Source organism: Rhinatrema bivittatum, chromosome 2 (genome assembly GCF_901001135.1).
Source record: "Rhinatrema bivittatum chromosome 2, aRhiBiv1.1, whole genome shotgun sequence".
NCBI lineage: Eukaryota > Metazoa > Chordata > Amphibia > Gymnophiona > Rhinatrematidae > Rhinatrema > Rhinatrema bivittatum.
This window is the reverse complement of record NC_042616.1, coordinates 370,579,719-370,593,340: the sequence shown is the minus strand read 5'-3', so window position 1 is coordinate 370,593,340 and position 13,622 is coordinate 370,579,719. Positions and strand designations below refer to the sequence as shown.

The window sequence follows — 13,622 nt, the reverse complement described above, 5'->3', positions numbered from 1 at the left end:
GGAGAAATAAGCCTATGGACCCCTTGCTACCTACTACTGGCAAGACTGAAAGCTAAGATAGATATCCAAGCTCAGAAAGAGAGATATTGGAGGCAAAGTATTCAAAAGAAAAACCATTCAGACAAGATAATCAAAATGTAGCTTATGAAGGAAGTTTAGCCCAACTGTACCATTCAGTTTTTATGGAAGAGCTGATGATGGCATTCTCATGGACGAAGTACTGTATGAGTAAAAGAGGGCCCACACTATTCCAACATTATTCTAAGACTGTTTCGTTTTAAAAATAAATATCTACATGCATACAATCAATCAGTTAGCTGACCTGATGACATCGGTGGGGGACTGCCTTCGGTTCTGCTCCTTCCTCTGGGATAACATGCCAAGTGAAAACCAGTCTCCAGTCGAAGCCTCCAATTTGTGGCTCCCTAGAGTTTCCCAAATATTCAAATGTATTCCACTCAATTACATCAATGACAGGACAGATCACTTGCTGACTCCTGCTCCTTAATCCTAAAAAATTGCAAGACTGGTTACGCTTCTGTTTTTGGCTGAATCCAAGTGGCAAAAAATAAAACACACCACTTGTTCAATTACATCAGGAAATCTTATTTAGGGACACTTCATTATCTAATTGTTTGTACAGATATAGTCTAAAAACCACCACCATATCATCTTATTATGTATTCAAGGTCTACATATCAAACTTCTTCTGTTTCTTTTCTACTTTTCAACTAATTTCACAGTTTACTGTCATCTTTAAAAAAGAATAAATTTGTTAGAAATAAAACAGCATTTCTTTTTACAGAAAATAAGGCAGAACAAGACAAAGGTTTTAACTGAAAAGTTTTGACAGATTGCTCCAGAGCAAAATAAGTAACATTACCGGAGCACCGTATCTGAATTCTTGAATTTTACTTTTTTTTTTAATATGAACATTTGATAACTACATTCTCCTAAGTCAGTCACAAAGTGGACAACATTAAAAATAAAGAACATGAGCATGTAGGTGAAGCAAAATACATAAAGAAAGGAGTTAGAATGCAAGTAACTTGGATATAACTTAAAATGATAGAGTCCATTTGGTAGAATGGGGAGAAATAAAAGGAATAAAATAAGTAAAAGAGGAACAGAGTACAAAATGTATAAAACTAAGTTAGTATCTGGTTCAAGGATAGTAAGAACCAACATAGTAGAATTAGCTTAGACAGACAAACTTGTGGCTTATGATCAGGAAAGTTTGGGTAGTTAAGATAGGAGAGGGATAAGTATCTTATGTGCAGTGTAGGGAAGGCTTGACTGAACAGCCAGGCCTTATCTTGCCTTCTGGAAACAAAAAGTTTCAAATCACAGGGATAGCAGTATATTGTTCCATAGATTTGAGGTAAGGCAGTTAAAAGCCCAAATTGTTGTGCATGTTAGTATGGCAGAAGCCAGCAGAAGAGAGGAAAGAAGGGCCAGTTTGGGGGGGGGGGGGGGGGGTGTCAAAGTTCAGTTTGGAGAAGAGACGACTGAGGGGGGGATATGATAGAAGTCTATACAATCAGGAAAGGACTTGAACAAGTTAATGTAAATCGGTTATTTACTCTCTCATATAACAGAAGGACCAGGGGCACTCCATGAAGTTAGCATGTAGCTCATTTAAAACAAATCGAAGAAAATTCTTTACTCAGCGCATAGTTAAGCTCTGGAATTCATTGCAGAGGATGTGGTTACAGCAGTTAGTGTAACTGGGTTTAAATAAGCTTTGGATAAGTTCCTAGAGGATTAATCCATAAACTGCCTTGACGGTAATTAATAAGCAATAGTAACTTGAGATCTATCTAATTGTTTGGGTACTTGCCAGGTACTTGTGACTTGGATTGGCCACTGTTGGAAACAGGATACTGGGCTTGATGGACCCTTAGTTCTAAGTTGGAGTGTAGGAGACCAAAAGTTAGGAGAAATATTCAGGGACCAATTCATTCACGCATATAAAGATAAAGCAAAGTGTTTAAAATTTTATCCTACTTTCAACTAGGAGCAACATTGGCTTTGGGTGGTCAGTGGATTTGGCTCCCCCCAAAAGTCCAGCCGCTGTGCTCTGCAAAAAAATAAGCTTGGTCTGCACACACTTTTTCTGCTTATGCTGGTCCCGTATTCACATTGTTTTGCATGCTCAGGAGTGGTTTGCGTGTTATGCTGCTGTTAGTACCCAATCATGGGTGGAGGTAAAGTGAGTGTCAAAATCATTCTTTTTTCCCAGGCCAAAGGTCAGTCCAGCAAGTATAGAATGCTTGTTTCTCTGTCAATACAGATCTGCTAGAGATATACAGAAAACACAACTGAACTGATATTGGTAACATAGTAATGATGGCAGAAAAGGACCAATGGTCCATCCAGTTTGGGCCAGCAAGCTTATGGTAGTTAACTGCTGTGTCATACGAAGCTTGCTGGGCAGACTGGATAGTCCATTTTTTGGACAGGTTTTCATTTCTATAAACAGCATCTGGTCTATTACATCAGACAGGGTGAAAGTCCCTTTTTGCGTAACAGCTTGCAAAAAGCAGAAGCATTCTGTCTTGATCAGACAGTTGGGCAGTACTCATAACTAGACAGACAGACAACTGGCTTTCAAAATGGAGAATTTGCAAAGGAAAAACTGGATATATTACAAAGGCCCTGACATGAAGTCATTTGCAAGGGGAAGAGCTTAACATGAACTTTATGTCCCAATCATGAACATATGAAAATTGGTTCTTACCTGTTAATTTTCATTCCTGTAATATCACAGATCAGTCCAGAATGTTAAGATTACTTACCTGGTAATCTCCTTTTCCTTAGTGTATGCAGATGGACTCAAAACAAATGGGTATAGTGTGCTCGTGCTAGCAGTTGGAGACGGATCTGACGTCAGCACGGGTACATATACCCCCACAGGAAGTGAAGCAATTCAGTAATCTTCCTTGCAAAGCTGTTATAGCTATATGTGTATTGACCGATCGATTAATCAACAGGATTACCCTGACCAACTGATGGTAGCTGGAGACCGCCAGTGTTCTCAACCGGAAGGCGTCGACACCTGGCAGGGTGGAAGCCCTATTATAAGCAAAACATGGCTTACCATGAGTCAGCGAATCCCCATTTAGACCGGCAGCCGGGCGGGATGCTGAGTCCATCTGCATACACTAAGGAAAAGGAGATTACGGTAAGTAATCTTAACATTTCCTAGCGTGTAGCAGATGGACTCAAAACAAATGGGATGTACAAAAGCTACTCCCGGACTGGGCGGGAGGCTGCCCGAGGACCGTGTAGGATCGCCCTCGCAAATGCTGTGTCCTCCCTGGCCTGAACGTCCAGACGGTAGAATCTGGAGAAGGTATGGAGGGAGGACCATGTCGCCGCTTTACATATCTCTGCAGGCGACAGCAGCTTAGCTTCTGCCCAAGAGGCTGATTGCGCTCTGGTAGAATGAGCCTTGATCTGTAGAGGTGGTGGTTTTCCTGCCTCTACGTAGGCTGCCCTTGATAATTTCTTTGATCCAGCGGGCGATGGTCGGCCGTTGAGGCCGCTTCCCCTTGCTTCTTCCCGCTGTGCAGGACGAACAGGTGGTCCGTCTTCGTTACTGCTTCTGACATTTCCAGGTATCTGGACAGCAGTCTTGCCGATGTCGAGATGACGTAGTATTCGACCTTCTTCCGATTTCTTCAAACCGTCCGTGGTAGGCAAAGGATATGGTTTGGTTGAGGTGAAAGTGTGAGACCACCTTGGGTTAAAAAGGAGGGAAAACTGTGCGAAGATGGATAGCCTCTGGAGTGATTCATGAGAAATGGATCACGACAGGATAGTGCTTGTAGCTCTGAGATGCGGCGTGCTGAACACACAGCCAGCAAGGAACACCATCTTCAAGGTCAATAACGGAGAGAGACAGGCCTCGAAGGGGCCTGAAGGCTGATCCCGCTAGAAATTCCAAAACTAGGTTAAGGTTCCACAAGGGCACTGGCCACTTCAGTGGCGGGCGAATGTGTTTAACTCCTTTCAGGAAACGTGAAACGTCTGGGTGCTGGGCAATGGATTTGCTGTCACGTCTGGGACCATAGCAAGACAGCGCTGCTACCTATACCTTGATGGAGCTGAGGGACAGACCCTTCTGAAGTCCATCTTGTAGAAAGTCCAAGTTGAGAGGAATCTTAGCAGCATGTGAATTGGTGCCGTGAGAGTCGCACCAGGCTTCAAAAACTCTCCAGATCCTGATATATGTTAGTGATGTGGAGAACTTGCGTGCTCGGAGGAGTGTATCTATCACGGCTGAGTATCCTCTTTTTCTTCAGTCTAGTCCCTCTCAATGGCCAGACCATAAGAGAGAATTGAGCTGGATCCTCGTGGAGAATGGGGCCTTGCCGTAGCAGGTCCCGGTATGGAGGCAGAAGAAGAAGATTCCCTGCCAGTAGTCTTCTCATGTCTGCGTACCAGGGTCTTCTTGGCCAGTCCTGGGCCACTAGAAGAACTAGGCCTCTGTGTCTCTGAATCCTGTGAACAATGGCGCCCAACAGGGGCCATGGAGGAAGTGCATATAGCAGGATCCCCTGAGGCCACGGCTGTACCAGGGCATCGATCCCCTGAGCCCGAGGATCCCGCCTGCGGCTGAAATACATGGGAACTTGAGCATTGGATCTGTCTGCTAATAGGTCCATGGCTGGCGTCCCCCCAGTGATCCACAATTATCTGAAAGGCTGTGGGTGACAGCTGCCATTCTCCCGGGTTTAGGCTTTCTCTGCTGAGGAAGTCCGCTGCAGTGTTGTCCTTCCCGGCGATGTGTATGGCGGAGATGTCCTGAAGATTGGCCTCTGCCCAAATCATCAGGGGAGTTATTTCCAGGGACACTTGTTGGCTTCTGGCTCCGCCCTGTTGATTGATGTATGCCACTGTGGTGGCGTTGTCTGACATCACTCTGACCGCTCTGTTACGAAGTCTGTGGGCAAATTGCAGGCACGCTAGCCTGACTGCCCGTGCCTCTAGCCGGTTGATATTCCACCTTGACTCTTCTCTGGTCCACCGTCCTTGGGCGGTGAGCTCCTCGCAGTGCGCTCCCCATCCGTTCAGGCTGGCATCAGTGGTGAGCAGAATCCAGGTTGGGGAGGACATTCTTGACACCCGGCTCAAGTGGCCGGGCCGTAACCACCAGCGTAATTGATTCCACACTCTGGCTGATAGAGGCAGGTGTATGGTGTAGTCCTGTGATCGTGGACTCCATCGAGATAGAAGGGCGTGTTGCAATGGTCTCATATGAGCCCGCGCCCATGGCACCACCTCTAGAGTGGATGCCATGAGGCCGAGGACTTGTAGATAATCCGGAGCTGTGGGCCGGCTGGCGCTCAGAAGGACCTGCAGATGATTCCGGAGTTTTGACTGTCTCTTGGAGGTCAGGCTGACCTTGTCTTGGGTGTCGAATTGGACCCCTAGGTATTCCAGCAACTGGGATGGCTGGAGGGAACTCTTCTTTACTTTGACTACCCATCCTAGGCTTTCCAGAAGAGCTATAACTCTGTTGGTTGCCCTGTGACTTTCCTCCGGTGACTTTGCCCTGATCAGCCAATCGTCCAGGTAGGGATGGATGAGGATTCCTTCCTTCCTGAGTGCCGCTGCCACTACTACTATTACCTTGGTAAAGATCCGCGGCGTGGTGGCTAACCCGAAGGGTAAGGCCCGGAACTGGAAGTGCTGATTCAGGACTTTGAAGTGTAAATAGCGCTGGTGATCCCGATGGATTGGGATATGCAGGTAGGCTTCCGACAGATCTAGGGAGGTGAGAAACTCCCCTGGCTGTACTGAATTCTTGACAGACCGTAGAGTTTCCATGCGAAAGCTGGGGACCCGTAGGTGTCGATTGACTGACTTGAGGTTCAGGACGGGCCTAAAGGTGCCCTCTTTCTTGGGTACTATGAAATAAATGGAATAATGCCCAGAAGTTACCTCTTCCGCAGGTACTGGGATTATGGCTTTTAGGGCCAGGAGCCTCTGTAAGGTCACTTCTAGTGCCACTGTCTTGAGTGGTGAACAAGGAGATTCCACAAACTTGTTCGGCGGAAGCCGAAAGAAATCCAGGTAATATCCTTCCCGGATGATGGCGAGGACCCACTGGTCCGAAGTGATCTCGACCCACCTGCGGTAGAAGAGGGTTAGCCTGCCCCCTATGGCTGCTACCCCCAGATGGGTCGGCTGATTGTCATTGTGGGTTACGGCTGGGGCCAGAACCCGGGCCGGTTCTCTTCTTGGTGTGCTTAGCCCGAAAGCGCTGATTCCTGGCTTGAGAACGAGGTGCTTGAGAACGAGGTGCTTGATAGCGAGACCTGTAAGGGTTGAAGCGCTGCGAGTTTCTACCTCTGGATGGTCTGGAAACAGGACGCTGGCTCCTCCTTGACCTGTCTTCTGGTAGACGGGGTAACGGAGAGGCACCCCATCTAGTAGCCCAATTCTCAAGGTCGCTGCCGAACAGTAGTGAACCCTTAAAGGGCATTCTTGTGAGTCGAGTCTTGGAGGACGAGTTGGCCGCCCAATTGCGTAGCCAAAGCTGTCTCCTGGCTGCCACTGAGGAGGGCACTCCCTTGGCTGCCGTACGGACGAGGTCGGAGGCTGCGTCTGTGAGAAATGCGAGAGCCGATTCCATGTCTTGTCTCGGGGTGTTGTTTCTTGCCTGTGATAAACAGGAGTGCGTCACCACGTTGCAGCAAGTCACGATTCGAAGGGACATGGCTGCTACCTCAAAAGCTTGTTTCAGAATGGTGTCCATGCGTCAGTCATGTGCATCCTTGAGAGCCGCTCCCCCCTCCACCGGAATTGGTGGTGCGTTTCACGATTGCATTAATTATGGCGTCTACCCTGGGGCACGCCAGTTAATTCCTTGGCTGTCGGATCTAGAGGGTACATGCCAGACAAGGCCCGACCCCCTTTGAATGAGGCCTCCGGTGCCTTCCATTCCAGCTCGACTAGCTGCTGTGCCGCTTGTAGGAGGGAAAAGTGGTGAGCCGTTTGGTGCAGGCCCTCTAGCAGAGGGTTCTGTACAGGGACCCCTGGGGGGTCCTGGCCTGGAATGTCCAGCTCTGATAAGCATTGTGAGACCAGGCCTGGCAGATCTTCTCTCCGAAAGAAGCGTCTCATGGTCCGATATGGTTCTATCTCCGAGGGAAGTTCATTCTCTTCGGGGGGCTCATCACTTACCTGTGAATAATCCAAATCCCCATGATTGGGGCTTGCGGGTGGTGAGTGGCTGCGCCTAGGTCTCGAGGGTCCAGGGGCCGGATCAACCGGGACGGAAAGACCCATCCGAGGAGCAGACTGCATCTGGACAAAGGCGTGAATCCCCTTAAATAATTCCACCCAGGAAAGCGAAGCCAGATCTGGCCGCAGGGGTACCAGGTCTCTCGGATTCCCTGGCTGCTCGCCGCGGCCTGCTAAGTCTGGAGTGTTCTCTAATGAACCGCTGGGCTGGGACCAGTCTTATTTATTTATTTATTTATTTATTTTATTTTATATACCGGCAACCGTTTGCACATCGTGCCGGTTTACAAGTAACTTATAAACAAGGAATATATAGGTGAGGCCTTTACAAAGAACAATATGTAATACAGTAACAAAGCAGATAACTAAATAACTTGGGGAGGGAGGGGATAGAGACAAAAGGGGGGGTGGGGGAGGGTGAGAACAGATACATAAGGATAAGATATATACATGGATTTGAGGAGCAGATGGTATGTACACTGGTTATATATGGAATTGTATAAGTGCAGATAAAAACAGACACATTATTTTAAAGTAAGGGTTGAATGAAGTGTTTGAAGTTCTTAGAGGGAAAGGGGGTTAAGTGTTGGGTGTGGTTCCTGGAGGGGATTAAAGGATTTTAGGGGGGTACTGGTGAGAGATGAAGGTTGGGTGAGAGTGTTAGTAGGTGGTGAAAAGGATTGGGGGTATGCTTGGAGGAAGAGCCAGGTTTTGAGATTCTTTTTGAAAGTGGGAGTGGAGGTTTCTGTGCGTAGGTGAAGAGGCATTGAATTCCAAAGGGAGGGGCCTGCGAGGGAAAGGGCTCTATTGGTGGTGGAAATGAGTCTTGTGGATTTTATGGAAGGAGGAATAAGGGTTCCTTGGAGTGATGAACGGGTAGGTCTAGTGGAGGTACGAGGAAGGAAAGGTGGGTTTAGCCAGTTGTAATGTTCGTTGGTGATACTTTTGTGGATGAGGGTAAGCGTCTTGTAAATAATTCGTGAGTGAATGGGAAGCCAGTGGAGATCAGTGAGGGTGGGGGTAATGTGGTCTTTTTTTTTTTACATTAGTGAGGATACGAGCGGTAGCGTTTTGAAGGAGTTGAAGAGGTTTGATGTGGGTGGCAGGGAGTCCAAGAAGGAGAGAGTTACAGTAGTCAATTTTAGAGAAAATTAAGGATTGGAGTACTGTACGGAAGTCAAAGAAGTAGAGAAGGGGTTTGAGTTTTTTGAGGGTTTGAAGTTTGAAATAGCAACTGCTAAGGATGGATTTGATGTATGGTTTGAAGGTAAGTTGGTTATCAAGTATGATACCAAGGTTTCTTGTGTTAGAAAGCAAGTTGGGGGAATGGAGAGTGGAAGGAATGGGTATGGATGCATGTTTAGAGGAGATGAGGAGGAGTTCGGTTTTTTGTGGATTGAGGGCTAGGTGCATGTCAGTGAGGAGCTGGTTTATGGAGGTGAGAATAGTGTTCCATTTTTGGATTGCGATGAGTACAGAGTTTGTGAAGGGGATAAGGATTTGCACATCATCCGCGTAGATGAAGTGTGTAATACCAAGGTTGGAGAGGAGGTTTGTAAGGGGGAGCATGTAAATGTTAAATAAGGTGGAGGAAAGGGAGGAACCTTGAGGAACGCCACAGTCGAGATTGACAGGGGGGGATGTAAAGTTGTCAGTGAGGACTGTGTAGGTACGGTTTTGGAGGAAGGACTTAATCCAAGAAAGAGCAGTACCTGAGATTCCTATACTAATGAGGGTGTTGATGAGGATGTTAAGATTTACGGTGTCAAAGGCAGCGGAGATGTCCAGCATGGCAATGAGATAGGAGTTGCCGGCATCCATTCCTTTGATGAGGGTATCAGTAAGGGAGAGAAGTAGGGATTCAGTACTGAGGTGTTTTCGGAATCCATATTGTGTAGGTGGGAGAATGTTGGATTGTTCTAGGTGGTCAGAGAGACGGTGGTTTACTAATTTCTCCATGACTTTGGAGAGGAAAGGGAGATTGGAGATAGGACGGAGGTTGGATAGGTTGGAGGGATCAAGGGAGGGTTTTTTTAGAATGGGTTTGACCACAGCTTGTTTGAGGGAGTTCGGGACCAGGCCATGTTCCAGGGAACAGTTCACGATTTTGGAGAGTGGAGTGGCTATTGTTTTAGGGATAGCGAGTAGTAGTTTAGTAGGTATGGTTTCCGAGGGGTGGGAGGAAGGTCTCATCTTTTTTAAAATGTTCTCTATTTCTAGAGATGAGGAGGGTTCAAAGGAAGAGAGGAGGGTGTGTGTAGGTGGGGTGGGAGGGATTATGTTGTTGGTGTTGTGGGAATTTTGGTATTGGGGGTAAACTTGGCAGTGATGTTGGATATTTTGTTTTTAAAGAAGAGAGCGATTTCATTACATCGGGTCTGTGTGATGGGGACTTGGGGTGAAGACACGTTGGGTTTGGTCAGATTTGAGACTAGGGTGAATAGTGCTTTCGGGTTGAATTGGAGGTGATGAATTTTCTTCGCATAGTATTCTTTTTTGGTTGTTTGAATGGCGTTTCTATATGCATGCATGAGTTGGTAATAAACGGTCTTTGTGGCAGGGGAGGGGTGTTTACGCCAGTGTCTTTCAGCTGCTCTAAGTTGGATTTTTTGGGTTTTGAGTGTTTGGGTGTACAGGGTTTTTTGGATGAAGTGGTTGTGTGTGATTGTTTTGTGGATGATAGGGCATAAGTTGTGGCTATGTTTTGGGTGGTTTCTGCCCAGGAGGAGTATAGCACTATCTGCTGTCTCCAGGTCAATGTGATTTGGAATGTTGGAGCACACCATTTCAAGAGTGTCTATGGGGCAGGTTTTACGAAGTTGGAAGGATTTGGGTTGAGGAGGAGAGGGGGTGGGTGGGGGTGGTAGAGAGAGAGGGTTGTTACTGATGATGGAGTGGTCAGACCAGGGACCCGGGAGGGCATGTGGTGGGGTGTGGATGACATTGATGAAGTGAGTTAGTAAAAATAAGGTCAAGGGTTTGTGACCTGCTTTGTGGGTTGGGGAGTGAATAAGTTGGGTGAAGCCCATTGCCTCTAGGGATGAGATGAAGGCTTCGCATGTAGGGGATTGTGGAGAGGCGTCGACGTGGAGGTTAAAGTCGCCAAGGAGTATTGTAGGGATGTCGGGGGAGAGGGAGGATGGTGAGGAATTCGATGAGGGGGGAGGGTCTTTTTCTAGTAGACCAGGAGGGGTATAGATAAGGACAGATTTGTAGGGATGAGATTTTGAAAAAACCTACTTCGTATTGATTGGGAATATTGCCAGGTTGTGATGTGAGCTGAATTCTTTTTTGGCTATGAGGAGTAGGCCGCCACCTCTTTTCTTTTTACGGGGGATAGAGAAAATGTCATAGGTTTCAGCAGGAAGTTGGTTAATGAGGGGGGGTCACAGGGTTAAACCAGGTTTCAGTTAATGCGAAAATTTCTTGTTTGGACTCAGTTACAATATCGTGGAGAAGGTGTGTTTTTTGTTTTCAGTGATTGGGCGTTAATGAGTAGAAGAGAGATGAGTGAGAGGGTGAGGGCTTGCGAGGTGGGGGATATGGGATGGGGGTCAGACGTCTTTTTTTGGGTGTTGTGGGGACTGTATGAGGGGAGGAATATTTTTGAGGGGTGTCTGTATAGATAATTGGGGGGGCAGGGGCTAGTGTGTGGAGGCATTGTTGGGGAGGGTGGCAAATTGTGAAAAGTAGATACCGAAAAGCAGTTGAAAAGGTTAATGCTATTATATCAGGTTAATGCAGTTGAAAAGAGTAATGTACATCGACAAAGTAATGCAATTGTATAGAGTAGGCTGGCATTTAGGTAGATTAGGTTATGAGATGTATATATTGTACAGTATTATACACTGAGACAGTCATGTGAATGAAACACACTTACGTATGATAGGCTTGGTGAGAAAGTCCTGGAACTGCCATGGCTTCCTCACATTGGGCACATAGGGAGTCTGCTTCCTCGCTCTGTGTGGCTCTAAGATTGCATGCTGAGCAGAGGCTAAGAGCATTCATGCCTGATTCTGGGGGTGCCAGCTCTGCGGACGCAAAGGCCTTCTTATGCTCCATTTGCCTCAAATGCGATGTCGTCCTACGATGTGCGCCTAACACGGGCGCGTAACAGCATGCGCCTAGAACGGGCGTCTTATCAACGTGCACCTATGAACGTGCGTCTTATATAAACGTGCGCCTATACACGGGCGTCTTATATAAACGTGCGCCTATACACGGGCGTCTTATATAAACGTGCGCCTATAGCAGGCGTCTTATAAATAGTGCGCCTATGAACGGGGCGTCGTATAAATATGCGCCTATCAACGGGCGTCTCATAAATGTGCACCTATAACGGGCGTCTTAGCATATGTGCGCATATCCTAGTAGCGTGCGCTAACAACATGCGCCTATCGCGTGCGCTAACAACGCGCGCCTATCGCGTGCGCTAATAACAAGCGCCTATCGCGTGCGCTAACACCATGCGCCTATCGCGTGCGCTAACAACAAGCGCCTATCGCGTGCGTGTAGCAAGCAAAAGCTCTCAATTAGAAAAGAGACGTAGGTAGGCAAAAAATGGCGACATCCCAGGCGGGCGGCCTTGCCAGCAGGCCCAGTTAGTCCACACTTCCTCAGAGACCAAGTAAAGATGTACGCCTTACCTTGTCTTTGGCGCTTCCCGGCTGCGACCCGGGCAGTCTCCGGCTGCGGGGGGGAGAGGGGAATACCTTCACCGCCGCGCTTAAGGAAGTGCACCCGCTGCCTCTAGGCCACGCCCGAACCGCTCGGGGGCCAAGTCCACGCCGGGACCGAGGCTGCCTCTAGGCCGCGCCCGAGCCCTTCTCACTTGGGGGCTGGGTCCCTGCCGCGAACTGGCCACCAGACCGAGGCTCCTACCTCCGAGGGACCACGGAAGTCAGCTCGGGAAACTCAACTGGGTGAGTGACCACCTGGTATCACCCCAGGAGTGCGGGGCTCGTCTTCAGTAGATTTCTTCTATAAATTTAGTCGATATAATTTGGAACATGCTCAGCGGCGTGGGGTAGCTCCAAGCTGCTTTGGAGACGGAAATTACTGAATTGCTTCACTTCCTGTGGGGGTATATGTACCCATGCTGAAGTCAGATCCATCTCCAACTGGTAGCACGAGCACACTATACCCATTTGTTTTGAGTCCATCTGCTACACGCTAGGAAAATGTGGGTTGTGTATCCCTACCAGCAGATGGAGTCAGAGAACAATTAGAACTTTGGGCACTGCTACATAATGAGAGTGCCACCTACAGTCACTCAGTATTGACCTGTACCCAAGCCAATGCTAACAGAGCTAAATAACGAAGGGTAGCACCCAACCAAATTTCCGGACTACCACTTCGTCGCTGGCAAAAAAACAGACAGAACAACTGTTAAAAACTGCTCCATGAATCATGTCTGCAAAAAAGGAGCTTCAATAATAAAAAACTTAAGCAGGTTTTGACCAAGACAGTCTTTCGGTATCTGAAGAACGGGGTGGGCCTCTGGACTGATCTGTGGTATTACAGGAATGAAAATTAGCAGGTAAGAACCAATTTTCATTTCCTGAACATATCCAGATCAGTCCAGAAAATTGGGATGTACCCAAGCCACCCTTCACTGGGTGGAAACCCGAAAGACCCGCACGAAGCACACTCTCCCCGAAAGATGGTTCATCAGAAGCCTTAACGTCCAAATCGGTAATGTTTTGTAAAAGTGTGAACAGATGACCACACTGCTGCCCTACAGATCTCCTGAGGCAACAGTAACTGACAATCTGCCCAGGAGGTAACCTGAGCCTTAGTGGAATGAGCTCTGAGACCCAAAGGCACCTGACATCCTCGGGCTATGTATACTGCACAAATGGCTTCCCTAATCCACTGAGATATGATCGCTTTTGATGCTTTGTCCCCCCTTCTTTGGGCCACCAAAGAGAACGAACAAATGATCAGAACGTCTGAAGTCATTAAAACCTCCAGATAACGCAATAAGGCGCGCCACACATCCAAAAGATGAAGGTTTCTGTTCTGAGAAGACTTCCGGGACCAGTTAGGGAACCCCTGGAAGCTCCACAGTTTGATTGACGTGAAAGGCTGAAATCACCTTAGGGACAAAGGACGGAACCGTACGTAACGATACCCGATCGTCGTAAATCCGAAGAAAAGGATCCCGACAAGACAGCACCTGCAACTCTGAGATCTGACGGGCAGAGACAAATGGCCACCAAAAACACCTTTTTCAAAGTCAGATCTTTCAGGGAACCTCCACAAAGAGGCTCGAAAGGAGCGCCACATAGAACTCGCAGGACTAAATTCAAACTCCAATCCGGACACACCGAACGGATGGGAGGGCGCAAATGTTTGACCCCTTAAGA

General features: G+C 47.6%; 1 protein-coding gene across 1 annotated transcript in view; it reads right to left on the bottom strand.

Annotated features, from left to right (window-relative positions):
* Positions 1 to 13,622, bottom strand: part of GALNT12 (polypeptide N-acetylgalactosaminyltransferase 12) — a 396,917-nt gene that overhangs the window by 211,876 nt on the left and 171,419 nt on the right. Inside the window, 2 exon segments of the mRNA XM_029589963.1 lie at positions 323 to 363; positions 365 to 503. Coding sequence (XP_029445823.1) covers positions 323 to 363; positions 365 to 503 — 180 coding nt within the window.